Source organism: Entelurus aequoreus, linkage group LG28 (genome assembly GCF_033978785.1).
Source record: "Entelurus aequoreus isolate RoL-2023_Sb linkage group LG28, RoL_Eaeq_v1.1, whole genome shotgun sequence".
Lineage (NCBI taxonomy): Eukaryota > Metazoa > Chordata > Actinopteri > Syngnathiformes > Syngnathidae > Entelurus > Entelurus aequoreus.
Window position 1 is genome coordinate 28727148 of NC_084758.1, and position 21246 is coordinate 28748393.

The 21246-nt window shown below is 38.8% G+C and overlaps 1 protein-coding gene across 8 annotated transcripts in view; it reads right to left on the reverse strand.

Annotated features, from left to right (window-relative positions):
• Positions 1-21246, reverse strand: part of fam13b (family with sequence similarity 13 member B) — a 129601-nt gene that overhangs the window by 74922 nt on the left and 33433 nt on the right. For 6 of the 8 annotated variants that reach the window (XM_062039956.1, XM_062039953.1, XM_062039957.1 and 3 more), the window contains 4 exons: positions 19518-19730; positions 14796-14976; positions 11242-11386; positions 5024-5148 (listed from right to left, as the gene is read on the reverse strand). In XM_062039956.1, coding sequence (XP_061895940.1) covers positions 5024-5148; positions 11242-11386; positions 14796-14976; positions 19518-19730 — 664 coding nt within the window. The remainder of the gene's footprint in view (positions 1-5023; positions 5149-11241; positions 11387-14795; positions 14977-19517; positions 19731-21246) is intronic. The other 2 variants (XM_062039955.1, XM_062039959.1) reach the window with 1 other exon arrangement.

The following is a 21246-nucleotide window of genomic DNA, read 5'->3' on the forward strand; positions in this document are numbered from 1 at the left end:
TAATTTGTTACAGTTTTTCAAATTCCTCAGTACATTCACCCAGACGTTACCATGGAGTTATTGAGTCTGTTTAGCTGATTGGAGAGTTAGCTTCCGCAGCTAGTGGGTCCATGACGATGACTTCGGTTTTGTTTGATCAGACGTTTTACTGTTGAGTTACAGACACCGTTTGGCAACAGTTAAGGTACGTAAATAAACATTTAAACAAAAACTTTGTGTCAATAACCCCTTTTACAAAGTATATATCTGCGGCTTACAGTCTGGTGCGGCTTATATATGGAAAATATTTGTTTTCCTCAAAATTTAATGGGTGTAAGGTAACCTATATACCGGTGCGCTCTATATTCCGGTAAATACGGTACAATAATTTGTCTAATAAAATGTTTATGGTTACACCTTTGCACAACATTGTATCCTTAACATTAAAGAAAAACTAATCAAGAAATATAGATGAACTTACAACAAAAATAACTTTAACATTGTTTTAAAGTCTGTAACGGAAAAACTAAATTAAGTTTAATATTAAATTTGCCTGAAATAAAAAATTTTTGAACGCATCGAAAACCATTTGATAATAAAAAATTAAATAAACTCAATAATAATTTCTATTTGATCAGCAACATTAACTCAGGAGCACAACATATAACCTACAAAACAAACAAATCTCAGCGAAATGTTTTATCAAAATAATGAAGTCAGGATTAATGGTTAGGATAAGCACATTTTGTAGTTCACAGCTTTTATAAAAGCGGGGTTTGAAGCATGACACTTATAAAACATGTTCTCTAAGGTCACACACTGTTGAAATGTTACTTTTTCAGTAACATGCTCAGTTACAGGTAATAAAGGTGTGTTAATATAATGGTGACAACATGACATTATAACACAGGGGTGTCAAATGGTGAACTGTCAACATGAGATTGCTCAACAGGAAGTGCTTAAAGTTGAATGGCATTGTAAATACACTGAGACAAAATCTCAGTTCAATGTGTTCGTCATGGTGTTTTTGAAACTGCACAATTTTTTTGCCGCAGAATTTTCAACTCATTTGAAGTGTTTTGCCAAGAGAATTATTTGTAATGTGTACATTTTCAGAATGTACTTGTCTTATATTTGGCCGAAGTAAAACAAAGAAAACAATTTTGAAATGGTCTTTACTTTTCGGGCCCGCGTGGGAATAGATTTTCCTGAGCGAAAATGAGTTTGATACCCCTGCTATAACAAATTAGCTCTATGCTATAACAGATTAGCTCTATTTATATTACAACATAATGGGTGAACCGGCGTGGGATGTATTGGGTTCCACCTTGGCATTCCCAATTTAAGTCACAAGAATTCTGTAAAACATTAAGCGGTTTAAAAAAAACATTTATAGAGTTTACATATTTTTTTAGCACATTTCTAAGAATTTTAATGACCATTTATAAGTGAATTATTGCGTTGTAAGCATTAATGATTGTTTTTTGGTGCAGCCAGAGTGACCATGACATTTGAAAGCCAATTAACTCGTCCTCGGGTCACAGCTATCGAACAATGTGTGGCGGTTCAAACCGAGCAACTTATCCTCACGCTTTGGGTCACCGATGATCAAATGCTTTGCTAATGTCGGCTGTGAACCTGAAAGCTTACATTACAGCATTAATCCCTGCTGGCAGCCAGACGGTCATCTTAGAGGACCAACACACACACACACACACACACACACACTAATGCCAACTGCAACAATCACACAAGACTTAAAATATCCAGAGAGTCTGGCCAGGATGGTTTTAAATATGTCTATGCTAGTAAACCACAGAAAGTCTTCACACACACACAAACAATTCCCACCATGTTGTCCCACAAACAAGGCATTGACCGCAAACATGCAGAGAACGAGGACGGGAATCCTCTGTAAATATGTCGATGTTATTCAAGAGCGACGTTATCATAACACACAGTTGATCCAACACAACTGTGATTAATTGAGTCAACATTGAGGCTGGCATTTATGCCGAGTGGACACTTTGTCTCTGTCATGAGGCTGGTGACATAAAACCTCTTCTTAACAAATGAATGTGCAAGAAAGTCCAGTTCAGAAAAATCAATGCGTGTGCTTGCTGGATTACTGTCTCCAATCATCTTTAGTGCCAGCATGGGGCAGGAAATTGAGGCATGCACGAACACAAATCCTCACACCCAAATTGATTCAACTAAAGAAACTGTTTACATAAACGTGTGTTTGTTAGCAGGATTACAGAAAAAAACACTCAACTATATTATGAAGGGGTGGGACAATGGGCCATGAAAGAACCAATGTAATTATCAGTTCAATTCATATCCATTCATTTTTACTAATTTCTTATTGAATGATAACGCACCTAGCGCTTAATGCCAAATAACGTCGATGACTAGTTAGTTCGTCTAAATGCATGGTGTGAAATGTGTCATATGTGTAATGTGCATTAGTCTGAATGCAGTAATCATCTTAGAGGAGATCAGATCAGAGGAACCCTTGGGTCTATCTGGAAGAAGACTCATTATGTGGTGTATCTGGTAGTCGTCATGAGCTGTCTGACCCACCGGGCTACAGTATGCAGTTTACCTTCAAAAACACTTTTACAGACACTTTGTAGATCTTTTACGACCTGTCAATGTATAACGCTAATATAACTTCTCCAAAACCAAACGCAGAAAGCTTTTGTCCGAATTCAAAGCTGAATATCCGACAAACGGCGATGACATCATGCAAAATTACAATCTTTTCTAAGACTTTTACAAGTTCCCCCAAGTTTTTTTAACACAACATTTTGTGGTACTTTAACTGGAGCTCACTGCTGTTAAGTTGTCAAGGTTAGTGCCTGCGTTAAAATAGAATCACGCAGCCAATTTCAGAACATCATGACAAACTTACGAGCAGCTGAAAAGATTAATGATCTACTGAATATGAGCAAGGACACACATCAATCTCTACCTTAAGCAACTTGCTTTTCATCGTGATAACACTCTTTTAAGGATACTTGTTGTGTTTAAAGGGGAACTGCACTTTTTTGGAATAGTGCCAATCCTTCAGTCCCTATTTAAGACATAATATACAGCAAGTATAAGGTGGCTAACAATGAATCTAATAGGAGTCATCTATTGTGCCCATAAAGTCCTCTAAAAAACATCCAAAAACCACCAACAATTTACATGTCATGACCTGCATATTAACCAGTACTTTGTGATCAACTTTGTAGCTATTGACATACTGTACTGAGCTGGCGAGCTGCTGCATCGCCTCTGAGTTGGTGAAAGTTCATTCTAGATGATAAATCATGCCTCTCACCTGGATAGTAAAAGTTGTGGCCATAAACCGAAAATTTGAGATGGCGAGAAAAACACAAAAAGACGCTCGTTCAAGCCCACATTTTTTTTTTAACCTGCATGAGCATTATGATCAATTCTTCATCTGAACAGGAAGATATAAACAGCCCATCAGTCGGCGTTCCAGTCAGAACAGACATTGTACAGTAAATGATTGTTTTTATTATGTTCGTAGTTTGTATTTCTTGTTTAGCACTTAGCAATATCGCTACTTGCTGGATCTGCTTATCACTCAGCTTCTAAAACTTGGAGATCATCCTCCTTATACCCAGGCCCAAAAATATAAGGTTCTGGATCATCATTTGTCCCATGAATAGAATTTTTTATGCTTGAAATAAGAAAAATACATAAATATTAAATGTTATTGTACATTTGCATGTTACTACATTATATGTATACTTACACCATGTGTGTAAAACGTTGATGGACGTTTTTGGATATTTTTAGAGCGCTATATATATAATTCCTCCGTTGTTAGCCACCAATAGCTAGATTTTATTTAGAAATTAGAATGCATTAAAAAAAGAAAAAAAATGTGTGCTTGTCCCACATAAGGATTGAGAATGATAGGCAAATATTTTTTGTGCATCGTTCACAATCGTTATGAAAGACATGACGATGGATGATTTTTTTTTTAAATGCATTCTAAACATTAAATAAATGCGATCAAAAGTCCACTTTCAATGGTGCCTACGGGAGCCGCACAATTCCGCCTACAAAACCCTTAAAAAAACATCCAAACACCTCCATTGAGGTTTTATATAATGTTATGTAGTAACGGGCACATTTATAACAACATTCAATATCTACGTATTTTGCCAATTTTAAGCACTTAATTTCAAAAACGCATCACATTTGCTTTTTTTCTCATCACTGATTATTACTCACTTTAGACTTTTTGAGAGTCAACAAACATAATAATACATCACTTACTGTACAAGGTCTGCTGTCATTAGGATGCCGACTCCTAGGATGTTTATATATTCCCATTTAGGTGAAGAATGTCTAAAATCCTCACAATAAACGGGGAGGAAGGGCGGGGGGACCAAGCGTCTTTTCGTGTCGTTCTGGTCATTTTAGGGTCCTAAATGGCTGTCAAAGTGTACCAACTTGTCGGAATGCCTACTCAGACTTCTTCTGTCCAGGTGAGATACATGATTTATGATCTACAGTAAACTTACAGGGATCAAGGAAGTGAGGACGCAGCAGACCTCTTTATGATGTAAGCATAGGGAGACATGACAGTGATCACAGCGTCGCTATAAATATTCTGTCTGCGTTAGCGCTTATAATAACAATATCACTAATACTTGGTTAATATTCAAGTCACGAAATATAAATATATTGTTGGCGATTTTTGAATGGTTATTTATCAGATTTTATGAGTGAAAAAGTGGAGCTCCTTTTGGCTCCGCTTTAAGTGGACTTTTATTTAGGTTTATTTACTATTTAGGATGCATTAAAAAGAAACATTAATCTGTCATCATGTCTTTCATAATGATTGTGAAGAATAGGCAAAATTCCAAAAAAGTGCAGTTCCCCTTTAAAGTTCTGTCGTATTAGAATATTGCTATTGTGTACAGAAAGCTACTAATTGTCATGGAATTAATGGTTTTGATGTTGCACTTTATGTTTTGGAGTGATGTCCCCTATAAACCACACAATACGGAGTGCTCACCTGTCGGCAGGATTATCCGTGTGTGTCCGTCGCGGTGAGTTTGAGGAGGCAGGACCCTCGTCGCCATCCTGAGGCAGCTCTTCGCACTCCGCCTCACACTTGTCGTCGTCAAACAGCTCTGTGATCTGAAGACAAGACAAACGGGTTATAAAATTGCAAACTTAGTTGTTTACAAAGCTACGGTATGCAAAAATAAGTTATCGTAACAACTCTTTAAAAAGAATTTGGGAAAATGAGTATTTATGGGTACATAATTGAGGTGCAGGTATGTGACAGTGACATTTTACAACGGAGCGAGAAGACGTCCACAAAGGCAAAAAGGTCACAGTTGTTGCGTGCGTCTACTTGAGCAGTTCCAAGGTTACCTCATTAAGAATACCATAAAGACTGCCACCTTCTAAATATGACGGGGTTATGTAACTCTTGTAACTTTACAATTTGCCCGTAAAGGTGTGATGTAAACTTCTGCCATGAAACAACCTTCTTGTCTGACGTAACTTAGCTTTGACATTTAGGGTGTGGAGATGGACGGCCGTTTCATAACACTTCTAAATATAAACGTCCAAGTAGCAGGTGAACGGGCGGAGGAGGAAGACGATGGAGGCAATGAGGGGGGAGGAAGACCAGAGACAAGACAACAAAAAGGAGGGGACGCCATTTTGGTAACAAGAAAACAATACACATTGTTGTATTACATACAGCTGCATGGCAATTTACCATGGCCAATTACCAAAAATCATCACTGTTACAGCAGTTTGAATAAACCAATGAATCAATGACAATTTAAATACTGTATAAATTTGGGAATCCACACCGGTACTTTTGTGTGTGTTCATGTGGTAATAAATGTTACATTTGACACTGAGCTGATAATGATAACTGTGCTGGTGTCATTTGCAAGTAAGCCTTCATTTCAGTTTGTCAGTGGCATGTTGCCATAGTCAGAGAGTAGTCTTTGCCATTAAATTGGCTTGTCTTTTTCAAAGTGTTTATACTGTAAGTACTCTAGTTATTATACACCAGCTGTCTGACTTTAACGTGCATCTGAGTTGTAGTTTCCATCCATCCATCCATTTTCTACCGCTTATTCCCTTTGGGGTCGCGGGGGGTGCTGGAGCCTATCTCAGCTACAATCGGGCGGAAGGCGGGGTACACCCTGGACAAGTCGCCACCTCATCGCAGGGCCAACACAGATAGACAGACAACATTTGATTATAAAAAATTTGTAGCATGTATATGGCATATCCATTGTAATTAACATCGAGCCAGTGTATTTTGATAAGTGTAGCCTTACGTTTGGCAGCTTTACATGCTTTCTTTGTTGGCCTTAAAACTGCAACGTTACTTGTGCCGGTACAGTGTCTGCAACCGGACGTGACGTCCCGTGCAATAATGGTATTACATATGGGACGGGAACTGCTACCCCTTACTACTGATGTAATTTGGTCATATAAAAGTACCGAACTGAACACTCATCCCTACATTTATTGTTTTTTTTAGTACAATGGGGCTACATTTTGAGTGCAACTGATAGATGGAATAGTTTTTAAAGTTACAATGCCTTGTAAACGTGTGTTGAATGTTTCAGCCTTGTATTGCTGTAATAAATTAAATCATGATCAGTTTAATTGGACTTCTTTTGACAGGAATTTGAATCAAAAAAATTAATTTTATGTAAATGACTAGTATTCAACCTCTTCACATCAGTATTTAGTAGATGTACCTTTGGCTGCAATTACAGCACTGTCTGTGTGGATACAGTATGTCTCAGTCAGGCTGGCACATCTGGTCATTACAATTTCCTTTAAGCTCAAATTCTGTCAGGTTGCCTGGGGATCAGGCGTAAACAGACCTTTGCAAGCCAGCCACAAATCCACACAGATTGAGATCTGGGCTTTGACTTGCCCACTCAAACATTTTTTCCCTGTTATCTTTGAACCAGTTCTGTTTCGCTTTTGCTGTATGCCTTGGGTCATTGTCTTGTTGGAAAATAAATATCACAAGGCATTGTTCTTTTGTAGGTTGAAACACATTATCGTGCAGGATTTCTCAAATATTTTTCTGCACTGACGTTCCTTCTGCAGAGAATCATCCCCACAACATGATGTTGCCACCACCATCCTTTAAATTCTCATTCTACAAATTAAATTGACCATGATTTCATTTATAAAAGTAAGAAAAGGCTGAATAATTCATACAAAATACACCAGCATGTCAAAATTTAAACATATTCACATTATGCAGGGGGTGGGCATCAATAAAGGTGTTTTTTTTATGATTTGCATATGTTTTTTTGCAGTACTTGATTCGCATTTCATGTTGTATATCTTTGTTTTCAAGCCGGTAAAGTCAGATGCAGTGTATACCAAAATGTAGTTTGGGGGCATGGCCTATGGCGAGGGGAATAATTCTGTGTTAATCTGTCGTCAACAAAACACATTAGCTTCTTTTCCAGTATCCGGTTTGTCCTCTCCTCTCTTCTCCCCTTCACTCGTCTCAACAGCAAACCCATCTGCTGCTGTCTGCAGAGTCGCTATGGCAACATCATCACTCCAGGATTCTGATTGGCTGCTGGGAGATTCTTGCGTCGTCACATCCAGACACAAGGATGACTCACTGAACTCCACTGTGCCAGCGTGCAATTAAGCAAAATACATTTTTGTCTTCAAACTACTTGGACTGATTGTGTTTTTTTGTTTTCACCTGATATGTATTTCTCCCTCACACGTTGTTTGCACTCATGCATGTGCTCCAATGGTGCACAGAGCACATTACTCAGAGGCCACTACGGGAAAATAACCCTATATGTCAGCCAAGATAGCTCTCAAGTGCACCCTTTAAATGTAGCGGATGACATCTTGAGCAATGAACCTTGGGGGTATGACTCTTCCAGCTCATTCAGATGCTGTGCTGACCAAGTAATGAAAGGCAGCGTAACGATATTAGAGGACACACGCCGTTAAATCCTGGCGCCCACAGAGCAGGATGTGTTTGCAACATTTTTAAATCAAAAGAACTGCTCCATCACTGTGTGTTTCTGCGTAATGTAAAGACACCTTGATACATGTTCTTGAGCCTGAGTAGGTAAGGATATAACAGGAGCAGAAAACAGCTTTATCTAGTTTCCATTAAGACACTGCCCCAAATATTGCCTTTACATTTTTGGTTAGTCAACACACCTGGACAAAAGTTCTGGGACATCTAAAGGAGGTGAAATGCGAAGAAAATGTGTCATTGTTCGATTTGTGAGGTCAGGGGTGACTGATTACGGACAGAGCCTTCACTGTGAAAAATTGAGGTAATGTATATCGATTTCATATTAAGATTTAAAGGAGAACTACCGTATTTTTTGGACTATAAGTCGCAGTTTTTTTCATAGTTTGGCCGGGGGTGCGACTTATACTCAGGAGCGACTTATGTGTGAAATTATTAACACATTACCGTAAAATATCAAATAATATTATTTAGCTCAATCACGTAAGAGACTAGACGTATAAGATTTCATCGAATTTAGTGATTAGGAGTGACAGACTGTTTGGTAAACGTATAGCATGTTCTATGTTATAGTTATTTGAATGACTCTTACCATAATATGTTACGTTAACATACCAGGCACGTTCTCAGTTGGTTATTTATGCGTCATATAACGTACACTTATTCAGCCTGTTGTTCACTATTCTTTATTTATTTTAAATTGCCTTTCAAATGTCTATTCTTGGTGTTGGGTTTTATCAAATACATTTCCCCCAAAAATGCGACTTATACTCCAGTGCGACTTATATGTTTTTTTCCTTCTTTATTATGCATTTTCGGCCGGTGCGATTTATACTCCGGAGCGACTTATACTCAGAAAAATACGGCACATTTTTTTTAAATGTTCCCCATCATTCACAATCCCTATGTTAAGGCAAAAACCCAAATGTTTCTTTTTTTAATGCATTCCCACTCATAAAATACAGCATAAAGGTGGCTAACAATGCAGCTAACTGGAGTACTCTATTGTGCCTATCCTCTAACAAAACATTACAAAAACAACAATACTCCATTGACATCCCGTGACCTGAATATTATCAAAGTATTAGTGATATTATTATTATAAGCTATAATGCAGACAACTAGGACTAAGGCCCCCACACCAAATCAGATATTTTTTTTTGCCAGTCTCAACGGTCCAAAGTGCTTCAAATCTGATCTTTTGGCATCAGATTCAGGCCACATCAGGAGGTAGACCTGAATCCGATTGGAATCTGATCATTTCTAATGTGACTTCCGTCTAAACGCAATGCGACCTGTATGTGACCTGAATCAGATTTTTTGTCAGCTTTGGGCGAACCACGTCACTCGTGCGTGCCGGAAAGATGCAGTTGCCAGCGGAAATGGATATTTCATCACAACATCCGGTTTTGGTTTCTAGTTAATGTAATATATGAATATATATATTTTGATTCCCAAGAAATAGCGATTGTTTAAAGACCGGAATTCCATCGACGCTGTGGCACATTTGCTTACATGTGAGTTGAAAAATAAAGCTCCCGTAGATCCACGCTGATGTCAGTGTCTCCTCTACTTAACAGCCATAAAAAGATTACAACCCTTCTAAATATATTACACTATATACATTAATTCATAGATATTACTTTCAAGTAAAAAAAAATGTTTTAAGGTGTTGCGACTTTTATTTTATTTTGTAGTAGTCGCGACTTTCTCCAAGGCAACTTCCTATGTTTTCACTTTATCTAAGTGCGCATGCAAGTGACGTCAAGGCCACATTGGGTCCTGATAAAAATCACATTTTACTTGCAGTGTAAACAGTCAGCTGGAAAAAATCTGATCTCAAATAAGTCCGATTGGAGCCCACTTTGGCCTGCAGGGTAAGAGTAGGGTAGTCTAATTGTCTGCGTTTTAATAATAGACAAATTTAGCAAGTGTGCTGCTACATCGCTACTCAGCTGGTGAAGGTCAATTCCTTTCCTAGGTAAATAAAAGAGAAAACTTCCACCCGGAAAAACGCTTGTTTGTTGCCACCTTTTTTTTTTAACCTCCAGTTAGATTATGAATTTTTCATCTAAACGGGAAGATATACACATCCCATCAGTCGGCATCCCAGAAGACATTGTACAGTATGCGATTGTTTTACTATGTTCCTAGTATGTATATCTTGTTCAGCACTTAGCAATACTGCTACATGACGCTTAGTGTTTCACTAAAGCCGGATCCACTAAATTGGCCCTGGTGCGTGAATGGTTGCCTGTCTATCTATGTTGGCCTGCGATGAAGTGGCCTCTTGTCCAGGGTGTACCCTGCCCTCCGCCTGAGTGCAGCTGTTATAGAAAGATGTGTGTTTCCATTACCAGTATATTGGTTTCATTGTTAGCTGACTCTTGCTAATGTTTATTTATAACGTTAGAATGCATAAAAAAACAAAAAACTACACGTGGGCTTGTTTTACATAAGGATTGTGATTATCTTCTTAAAGTGCAGTTGCCCTTTAAATGAGAAAATCAGACATGTTATTTTCTGCAGTGTAGAATCCGAGTGATAAAAACAGTTCTTGGTGGCGCTGCAGCTCACGCTGTGAAGACCTGGCTTCAGGTTGGAGCAGACAGAAAACTAAAAGGAAGAAGTAAAAGGAGGCTGAGGTGAGAGTAATAATGTATGTGTGTGGGCGTAACATCTCGCTGCTGCTCAAACTAGGCCACCCTCTCTTCTTTAAAAAGTCCCAAGTTAAACAGATTGTTGATGAGCAGCTTATCAGAGTTTGACAGTATCATAAAGGTTTACGGTATATACACTCTTGACAGCATCATAAAGGTTTATATGCACTCTTGGCATCTCTAACATGACTCCATTCAGCCAATTAAAACGATCATAGTCCAGAGTGCAGTTATGCATTCTCCAGTGTTCTGTAATAGATTAGAGTAGACCATATTAATCTGTGTATTGTCAAGATGTTTTGTCCGGTTGGTTCCCATTATGAAGGTTTCTTAGCAGGGAGGAAGTAGGTGTCAGTTGCACGATTGCATCATCACCAGCTTCTTCTCCCTGGCCACCACTCCCTCTCCATCTTTCTTCCTTCTCTGTCCGTCTAAATCGTCCTGGCGGCTTTCTCTGCCGCTCCTTCTACATTTTGCCCCGGCTCTTGCGTAACTGCGCGTGTACTCGGCACAGAATACCACCTGTGTGCTGAGGAGACACACAAAGTGGATCACAGATGGTACCTGTTCGTTGATGGAGCTGTAGTCGTTGGTGGTGGAGACGTCGTCGTCCTCAGAGTCAAACAAGCCCTCCTGGTTGTCCAGCAGCTCTGCCAGCACTCGGCTGACGGACTCCTGGTCCCGAAGGTCCTCGCCTTCTGTTGACAGACTGCACGTGGACGACAGGACAAGAAGAGAAGAGGGTGTAATATTTACTATGGAACAGAGTAGACACCTGTGTCTTCATGATCAAAGCTCTTTTTGACACAATTTATGCAACTGAATTTATTGCGTTACATTTCAAATAGACTTAGACTTAGACAAACTTTAATTGTTCCACACAGTAGCTCAGTTACAATGATGGAAAGTGGAAGGATGGAAAGGACAATGCAGGTATAAATAGACTAAATATAGCGATATAAAATATAACATATATACGTAATATTTACATAATATATGTACAGTATATTATTTATACTGATATATTATGTCTATATCATATATACAATATATAACAATTACCATGTACAATATTACAGTATATGTGACAGCTGCAGCATAAAATAGAGAGTAAATCCAGCAGAAAATAGAAAATAGATATTAAAAACAAAGAGAAGTAGCTAACATAGAAGGTGCCAGGTAATTGACAGATATCATCTATTGCTGTATGTATAAATATGCTGAACATTTTGTTGAATAAATATTTGAAAGCAAAATAGTGTGTGTTTAAAAATTAAGTTTATAAAAATTCAGTGCAGATAAAATTGTTGCTCAAAACTCAAAATCCACTTTTGGTAAATTAAGACTGAAAGCAACATTGATGTATCAAAAGCAGCCAAACAGATGTCAAGTTTGCAGTCACGTGACATGGGTAGGTTTTGCAAATCTGAGTTTTTGTGTAATTACTTTCTATACACTGAAATTCAAAACGGGGCATTTTCACAAACTGCATTTGTAAAACACAAGCATTTTGCTTACGAATTTGTATTCATTTAAATGTTCTGCATAATTTCATGTTTAAAAATTCGGATCACAAAATTCAAATGCAAAGGATTAAATTACTTAAATTCAACTGTCCAAAAATGTATCGGTAGTAAAGACACAAATTAACTTCGATAATCGGGTGTAGTGTTGCGCGATATAGACAATATAAATTATATAAATCGTTATATTGTGTTAATACATGTTGATGACACATTCTTTCTGCAGATTCCAAGCGACAAGTTAACAAAAGCGTCCTCAACCCAATGTAGCATTCTAGCTCCACGTTGCAAAGCCATTTCACAGTCCGCAATCCTCGCTTCCAAGGTGGCAAATAAACTACGTTTCTTACAAGCGAGAGCTCTTGAATGTCAACAAAGGTGGGCGGATCCATACAAAAACACCAAGTATAGTATCATTATTTGGTCGATACTAGAGTAGATGGATTGGTATTTTTTATTATAAACAAGTTTTGTCGTTTATATTGTTGTTTTCAAACTCAGAAAACAAGTCATTTTAAGGGCAAAAAACAAATGATTTAAATCACAGCCAATATTAATGTTCTTTTGAAATTTGTTCTGATAATTGGCTTCAACAATGGGTGGAGACGACAATCGTAAATATTGTATGTGTTCAATATTTACAATCAAATCTCTTCATGTCTGTGGGGAATGGTCTGTTAATTGAGACGTGGCACAGAAGCCAAAAAAAACACCGGCATTGCAACTATTTTGTTGAGAACGTAGCGTAGTAGATTATAAAGCCTATGTTTACATCATCTCCATGTTTTTTCCCCTACACTCTTTTCATCTTTTTTTTTTTTAAGTTTGGCATTTTTCTCTTACCATCATTTTCTCTTCTCTTCTATATTGCCTATTTCTCTGGTTGTTGCTATACAGTAGTTGGTTGCTTTTCATCTTCTTCTTCTTCTTCTTCGACTTTGTTAGATCACGTTTGTTCATGCCAGATTTCGGGCTTGGAGGACCAGAGTGGGATGGAGTCTTTATCTCTGTTGATATTATCGTAACACAACACACACCTAAACATCCAAACTGCTCAATGCCTGATTTTTTATCTTTATGTGTGGGGTCTGTAAAAAATAAATATTTTAATATTAACAAAAACTTTGTGTTTACCAGCATTTAGTTATTAGTAATATTTTCAAAGGAGCAAATCCCTTCATATATTCAAGAAAACCATCTTTATCCTTGACGGCGGTTACTGTATTTTTCTGACTATAGCGCTACTCTTTTAAATTTCTCAAAAATCAACAGTGCGCCTTATAACCCGGTGCACCTAATTTGTGTTTACAGACCTCGAAGCAATTTTATTTGGTACACGGGTGTAGTTATAAGTGTGACCAGTCGATGGCAGTCACACAGAGATGTGTGGACTGCAGGTTGACACCTGTTCAATAAATGACGCTAGCAAGTACCCGTAAGCAAGCAACTAAGATGTTTCATTGAGAAATATATAACATTATATACGGCGCTCAAAAATCTGTCAAAATGTATTAGCATGACTTTGGTAAGCTATAAAGCCGCACCTCTTTATGGAATGCGGAGCATTACGTCTACCGTAGTCAGACATACTGTGCTTCAACATACGATTATTATTATGGTGTGTGTGTGTGTATTAGGACCCCAAAATGGCACCTACTAGGAGACATTATCTGAAAATTTTTTTTGCAACATTATACAAAACCAACTTTTCTAACCTATTGGTGATACCTGCTTGAAATCTGCGTAAGTCTCGAAAATTTGCCCGCGTTCTCCATCGTAGTCCGTGGAGTAGTCAATGAGCTCCTTTTTTTTCTCTATCCTCTTGTTGTGGGGCATACATCCTCCGCTGTTGCCATTTCTTATATAAAGTAGCGTACAGTTGTAACTTATATCCGTCAGTGGCCTCGCTATGGAAGCGCTAAAAACTACCGGTAAAACAGAGATGACACGGAGAAGACGCTGTCGAAGTGGAGCCACGTAAATAAGACCGCCCACAAAACGGCACATCCTGAAGAGACGGTCAGAAAGTGACTCGAAAATGTTCTGTAAAACAATCTATGCAACATTTTGACCAAAGAATCACCATTACATGTTATGTAGACCACAAGGAAGTCTTTTAAATGGAAAAAAAAAAATACAAATAAAAATATGATCCCTTTAATGCGCCTTATGGTCCGAAAAATACGGTAAGGGGTTTGGACCGGCATGTTGCTTTCTGAGCATTTTAAGATGACTAATTTTATTCCACTTCCCTTTTCCTTGACGCACCGCCATCAGAAGAGCTTGGAAGACATAATTAAAAGAAAAGGTTAACTGAAAGCCTGCCCCCGCATCCCGACCTCAGATAAGCGAAAGACGATGGATGGATGGATGGATGGACGGTTAACTGAAAGCAACAAAATGAACTTGACCGTCCTCAGTATAGCAACGCACTACCTAGCATTGTTCCGCCTACGTATTATTTCTGTACCGCCTTTATAAACGACCGTAATGGATTCGAAATAAAACAACATATGACTGATGAATTGGGCTTGCAACGTGTTGTGTTTGACTGGAATGAACAAAACGATTGAACGGCCTACGGCGGAGTCTTACTGGAAGATGTCCGGTCCAAAGACGGCAGCAAGCGCTCCGATGTTCCAGCTCTCTTGCTGAAGCGACGCCACACTCGCCAGGAATCGGCACAGGAAGCGCAGCAGGCCGTAGTTGAGCTGTGGAAGCTGCTGCAGCAGGAACTTCAGGTTTCTGCACAGCTCTTCCTCGCTGCTATATTCTGCTGAAAGGAGGGAGGAAAATAAAGATTATATAAGGAAAGCACAGGTACGACTGTTTCAATCACGGTCATCACTGTGATTGTTTCAACAGGAAGGAGGAGGTGGTGGTACACATGTTCTTTTTAAAGAATGTGATAGGATTATCAAAGCTAAACTGCCAAGATGCCTGTGGCGGTGGGGGCGAGGTTATGGGCGTGGTGCCCATTACATCATCGAGTAATTTGCATAATTTGCTATGATGATATGATTTTCTTTAAAAAGGCTAAAAACATGTATACATACATTTAAAACCAATCCATTATGAATCCGTATCAACATATATATCTTTTTTGTCCTTTTGCCATATTTTCAATTGTTGCTTTTTGTACTTTCTTGAGATTTACAGACTTTTAATGACTTTTTTAAAATGAAAAACAATTAGCAACAAATCTAACATCTTCTTCTCTAGTGTTATAAAATGTAGTCGTGTTTAGAGACTCTTAACTTCTGTGCCTTGATGTCGCTGACAAAAGAGGCTAGCTGCAGCGAGCATGACGTCATACTTGCTTGGCACTGCTGCTCCAGTTGGACTTTCTCTTCTTAAAAGTCGCCACTGTCTTCTTAATATTTGCACATTTTGTACTTGGCTGTCCGCGGGTATATCTGTTATATATAAATATTACCACCACATTGCAGACATGCTGAAAATGCCCCAGACAGTCACAATGGCGTGTGTTTTGTTTGCATCCGGTTTCCGTAGCATAGTTTTCAGTGATCAAAGTCTTTTTCCGGTGTTCACGTTTTCGATACAGAACTTGTTAATAGTGCGCAAATTATAGACTGTATATATCAATTCATACTGTATCAACCATCTATTGTTAATGTCTTATGTACGTGTGGTTTGGATTGGATGTTAGTTTTTCTCATGGTCACAAACACATTGTCTGTGCCTGAAAGGTGAATGGCAGAGAATGAAGAGTTGTGTGTACGGGGAAGTGCGGACTCAAGAGACGGAAGTGTTTGCACGGTAGGTAAAACGTGTTGAATTGTGCCATTTGTTATCATAAGTTTGCTAATAAAAGTTAAAAATAGCGTCAGACTTTGTGATTTATTCTGGGGGCTAAAATATATTTATTATAGGGCTGGGCGATATATTAAATATACTCGATATATCGCGGGTTTGTCTCTGCGATATAGAAAATGACAATATCGTGATATTCGAGTATACGTTCTCACGCAGTTGCTTTTAGCTGCGGGCATTACACTGCATGCGTTTCTCACTCTCTTTCTTGTCTCTCCTTCGCACAGAGACATAAAACAAGTGCATTTCTTACATACGTCACATACTGTCGCGTGCGCAACGTCATACGCTCTCGCGGAGCAGAGAGGTAGAGACATGGGTAACATTAGCTGTGGTGCTAGCGGTGCGGTGCGAGTGGTTAATATGAGAGAGAGAAGGTGCGAATCTGGTAACAAATGAAGGAAAAATAAATAATTCCCAAGAAAAACAGCACTGGGTCCATCGTCTGGCGGTGGTTTGGCTTCAAGCGGGAATATGTTGAACAGACAACCGTAATATGTCAAGTATGCGGCAAAAGCGTTGCTACAAAAAGTAGCATTACTGCTAATTTGTAGCATCATTTGAAAAGTCACCCACTAGAGAATGAAGAGTACTTGAAACTCCGCATGTCAACATTTCCGGCCGGTGCCACACCAACAAAATGCCCAAGCAACCATTTCCGTATGAAACAAATAGTCAACAACAGAAGGAGATAACGTCCGCAGTAACCTACCACATAGCGAAGGACATACACTATTTGATTTCCTATTATGCAGATAATTTTTATTTGACAGTTATTGAAATATCTTGTGTGGCATCATGCACAAAAGTGCACTTTATTTGTTTCAAACTATTGTAGTGGCGTTCTGTACAAAAAGTGAACTTTAAAGGCCTACTGAAATGATTTTTTTTTATTTAAACGGGAATAGCAGATCCATTCTATGTGTCATAATTGATCATTTCGCGATATTGCCATATTTTTGCTGAAAGGATTTAGTAGAGAAAATCAACGATAAAGTTCGCAACTTTTGCTCGCTGATAAAAAAAAGCCTTGCCTGTACCGGAAGTAGCGTGACGTCACAGGAGCTAGTATTCCTCACAATTCCCCGTTGTTTACAATGGAGCGAGAGAGATTCGGACCGAGAAAGTGACGATTACCCCATTAATTTGAGTGAGGATGAAAGATTCGTAGATGAGGAACGTTACAGTGAAGGACTTGAGAGGCAGTGATGGACGTATCTTTTTTCGCTCTGACCGTAACTTAGGTACAAGCTGGCTCATTTGATTCCACACTCTCCTTTTTCTATTGTGGATCACGGATTTGTATTTTAAACCACCTCAGATACTATATCCTCTTGAAAATGAGAGTCGAGAACGCGAAATGGACATTCGCTCTGACCGTAACTTAGGTACAAGCTGGCTCATTTGATTCCACACTCTCCTTTTTCTATTGTGGATCACGGATTTGTATTTTAAACCACCTCAGATACTATATCCTCTTGAAAATGAGAGTCGAGAACGCGAAATGGACATTTAAAGTGACTTTTATCTCCAAGACAATACATCGGTGACATACTTAGCTACTGAGCTAACGTGATAGCATCGTTCTCAAATGAAGATAGAAACAAAATAAATAAACCCCTGACTGGAAGGATAGACAGAAGAGCAACAATACTATTAAACCATGTACATGTAACTACACGGTTAAAAATTCTCAGCCTGGTAAGGCTTAAAAATGCTGTTGCTAACGACGCTAAGGCTAATTTAGCAACTTAGCAACCGGACCTCACAGAACTATAATAAAACATTAGCGCTCCACTTACGCCAGCCAGCCCTCATCTTCCCATCAACAGCCGTGCTCACCTGCATTCCAGCGATCAACGGCGCGACGAAGGACTTCATCCGTGGGTTTGGCGGCAAGCATCGGCTAAGCGTCTGCTATCAGGGTAAGTAGTCCTTGTTGTGTTGCTGTAAGTATTGTACTTAGCCGCTAAGACACAGATCGATCCCACCTACAACGTTCTTCTTTGCAGCCTCCATTGTTCATTAAACAAATTGCAAAAGATTCAGCAACACAGATGTCCAGAATACTGTGGAATTTTGTCGAAGAAAACAAGAGGCTTTTCTATCGGGTCCGATGGGGTCCAACCACTTCCGTTGCTTTTGTGACGTCACGCGCATAAATCATATCCAAAGGAGTTTTTCAACCGGAAGTGTGGCGGGAATTTTAAAATTGCACTTTATAAGTTAACCCGGCCGTATTGGCATGTGTTGCAATGTTAAGATTTCATCATTGATATATAAACTATCAGACTGCGTGGTTGGTAGTAGTGGGTTTCAGTAGGCCTTTAATTTAGTGTTGTTTTGATACGGACGGCGTGGCGAAGTTGGTAGAGTGGCCGTGCCAGCAATCGGAGGGTTGCTGGTTACTGGGGTTCAATCCCCACCGTCTACCATCCTAGTCACGTCCGTTGTGTCCTTGGGCAAGACACTTCACCCTTGCTCCTGATGGGTGCTGGTAGCGCCTTGCATGGCAGCTCCCTCCATCAGTGTGTGAATGGGTGAATGTGGAAATACTGTCAAAGCGCTTTGAGTACCTTGAAGGTAGAAAAGCGCTATACAAGTATAACCCATTTATTATTTATTTATCATTATATGTCATCTTAGTGACATCATGCACAAAAGTGCACTAAAAGCTTGTTTCAAAATGTCTCTGACAATCTTGCACTTTCTGTTTTGGAAATGACATGAATGTTTGTGCCACTGCTTAATAACTGTTTAATAAATACAGTTTTAATAAATTGACTTAGTTGTGATTTCCCTCTCTGCATGAAAGTTTAAAATGAGCATATATTAATGCAGTATGAACAAGAATGTTTTAATGTAGACACATAGAATCATCATACTGCTGTGATTATATGCATCAAGTGTTCATTTAAGGCTAAAGCAAAATATCGAGATATATATCGTGTATCGTGACATGGCCTAAAAATATTGAGATATTAATAAAAGGCCATATCGCCCAGCCCTAATTTATTATACTACTTTAATTTGTTTTCAAGTAAAGAAAAAAACAACTTATTTTCAAAGTGTGGCTGTAATTAAAATGCCATGGCAGCACGCCACATTCAATTACATTAAAGCCATTAAATGCAAAGCCATTACATTTTGGTGCCACAGTGCAGGATAATACATGGTTTAATAAAAGTACATGCCCCCAGTTCAGATTCTAATCTATCATGTTGGGGAGGTGACGTGAAGAGAACGTGACAAAAAATGCCGCTTTATCAAAGCTATATTTTAACGAATGACAGTATTAAAACTCCCCTATGGCTGTCAAAGAGATTAGAAACGATTTTGTGTTGTGATAAAGTTAAAAGAGGAATGGGATGAGGAAAGACAAACCTAACAATAGCAGTGATTATGATTCCATTAGAATTAATTATCCTATAAAAGTTGGTTGGGTACTGAAATAGAATAGAATGTGGGTGAGAAGCAGGGCACCTTGATGCAGTTGTAGTATGTGCCCCTGGATGGCTGCTGGGATAACGGGTTCGGGGAGCTCTTGCAGGAAGAGTCGGAGCAGACTGACCGCAGACGCCAGGTCCGCCTCCTTGTCCAGCTCCACCTCCTCGCCACTGTCGTAGCGCTGGCGCAGCCAACCCACGCGCTCCGCGTTGCCGTTAACCAGGAAGAGACCCTTGAAGTCCAGATGACCTGGAAGGATGACACAGTATATGTTTTATCTACGAGAAATACGCATTTCATTCGTCTGCTAGATATGAATGAAATGGTGTATGTGGACTCTGTACCGCAGATGTCGTTGTGGCTTGTGCAGCCCTTTGAGACACTTGTGATTTAGGGCTGTATAAATAAACATTGATTGATTGATATTCACGTCAAATCCAATTTGGGTCACATCTTTTAGGATTGCACTGCAGATCAAAAAATGGAAGTTGGCATTGGTAATTGGGGCAATGCAATAGTTATGTTTTTGTTATTTTATACTCATTTGTTTAGTTTATTTATGAAAAAAGAGCCAGCTGCTGTTAGACAGATGAGTGTTGACTGACAAGCACTCAGCAATATTTCATTACAAACATTTTTAAGCATTTGTTTTGCTCTTAACACTGGACCTAAATCTGATACTGGTGTCAACTAAAACTACATACACAGTAAACCCTGGTTTGTGGCTGTTAATTAGTTACGGATTTGACTGACTTGAAATACATTTCCGCAAACTTGGGTGAATAATTAATAATTTACTTATTTGTCACAGCTAAAGCAAAAAAACTGTTCATGCCCTTCTAAATATGTTTTTATCATCATGAGGGCCCTCTAGGTATGTAATAACACTCAGAGTCACCTTTATACTTGTTTAAAGTAGCAGTAGAGTGGAGAAACAAGTTGCCTCGATATTGAAGCTATTTTCACACACATCTGATTTATGACACCGAAAGACTTATAAAGCTTGCGAATAAATAGAAATGATCAAAATAGTATCAATCTCACAATGATTCCCGAGCCATTTTGAGAGATAATGAGCTAGCCAGTCATAGAGGTAGGAACCGCAGATCCGTTCCCCATCAACAACAATGCAAACCGTGCAGACTTTGTGAGAGCCAACGGTTACTTTGGGAAAAATTAAGATTCAAAAACTTATATTGTTGATCCTGAATATAAGGAGGATGATCTACATGTTTTAGAAGCTCTGCTAAACAAATCCAACTTTTCGTAAAAGAAAATAAGCATCAAGTAGCAGTATTGCTAAGTGCTAAACAAGAAATAGAAACTACAAGCATAATAAAACGATAGCCTAATGTAAAATGTCTGCTTTCACTTCGATGACGACTGATAGGATGTCCATATCTTCCTGTTTAGATGAAGCATTAATCATGATGCACACAAAGGGTTAAAAAGGAAAAGTCTCCCTGCAGACACTGTCTTCGGTTGTGTGTGTTTGTCTCCTTCTCCGAGTCAAAGATGAACAACCTATAGATTCTGCTGCTGTCTTCCTATTGTCCAGATGAGAGGCATGATTTATAATCTAGAATAACTTTGACGAGCCGAGACGCGATGATGCCGGCTCACAGTTAAAGCAGCATAGGGCTACTTAGCTGTTTGTATCATTGCACTGGTAAGAAATAGTTTGTCTGTGTTAGGAGCGCTTATAATAACAATATTGCTAATATTTGGTTAATATTCAGGTCACGATATGTATAAAGAGTATTGT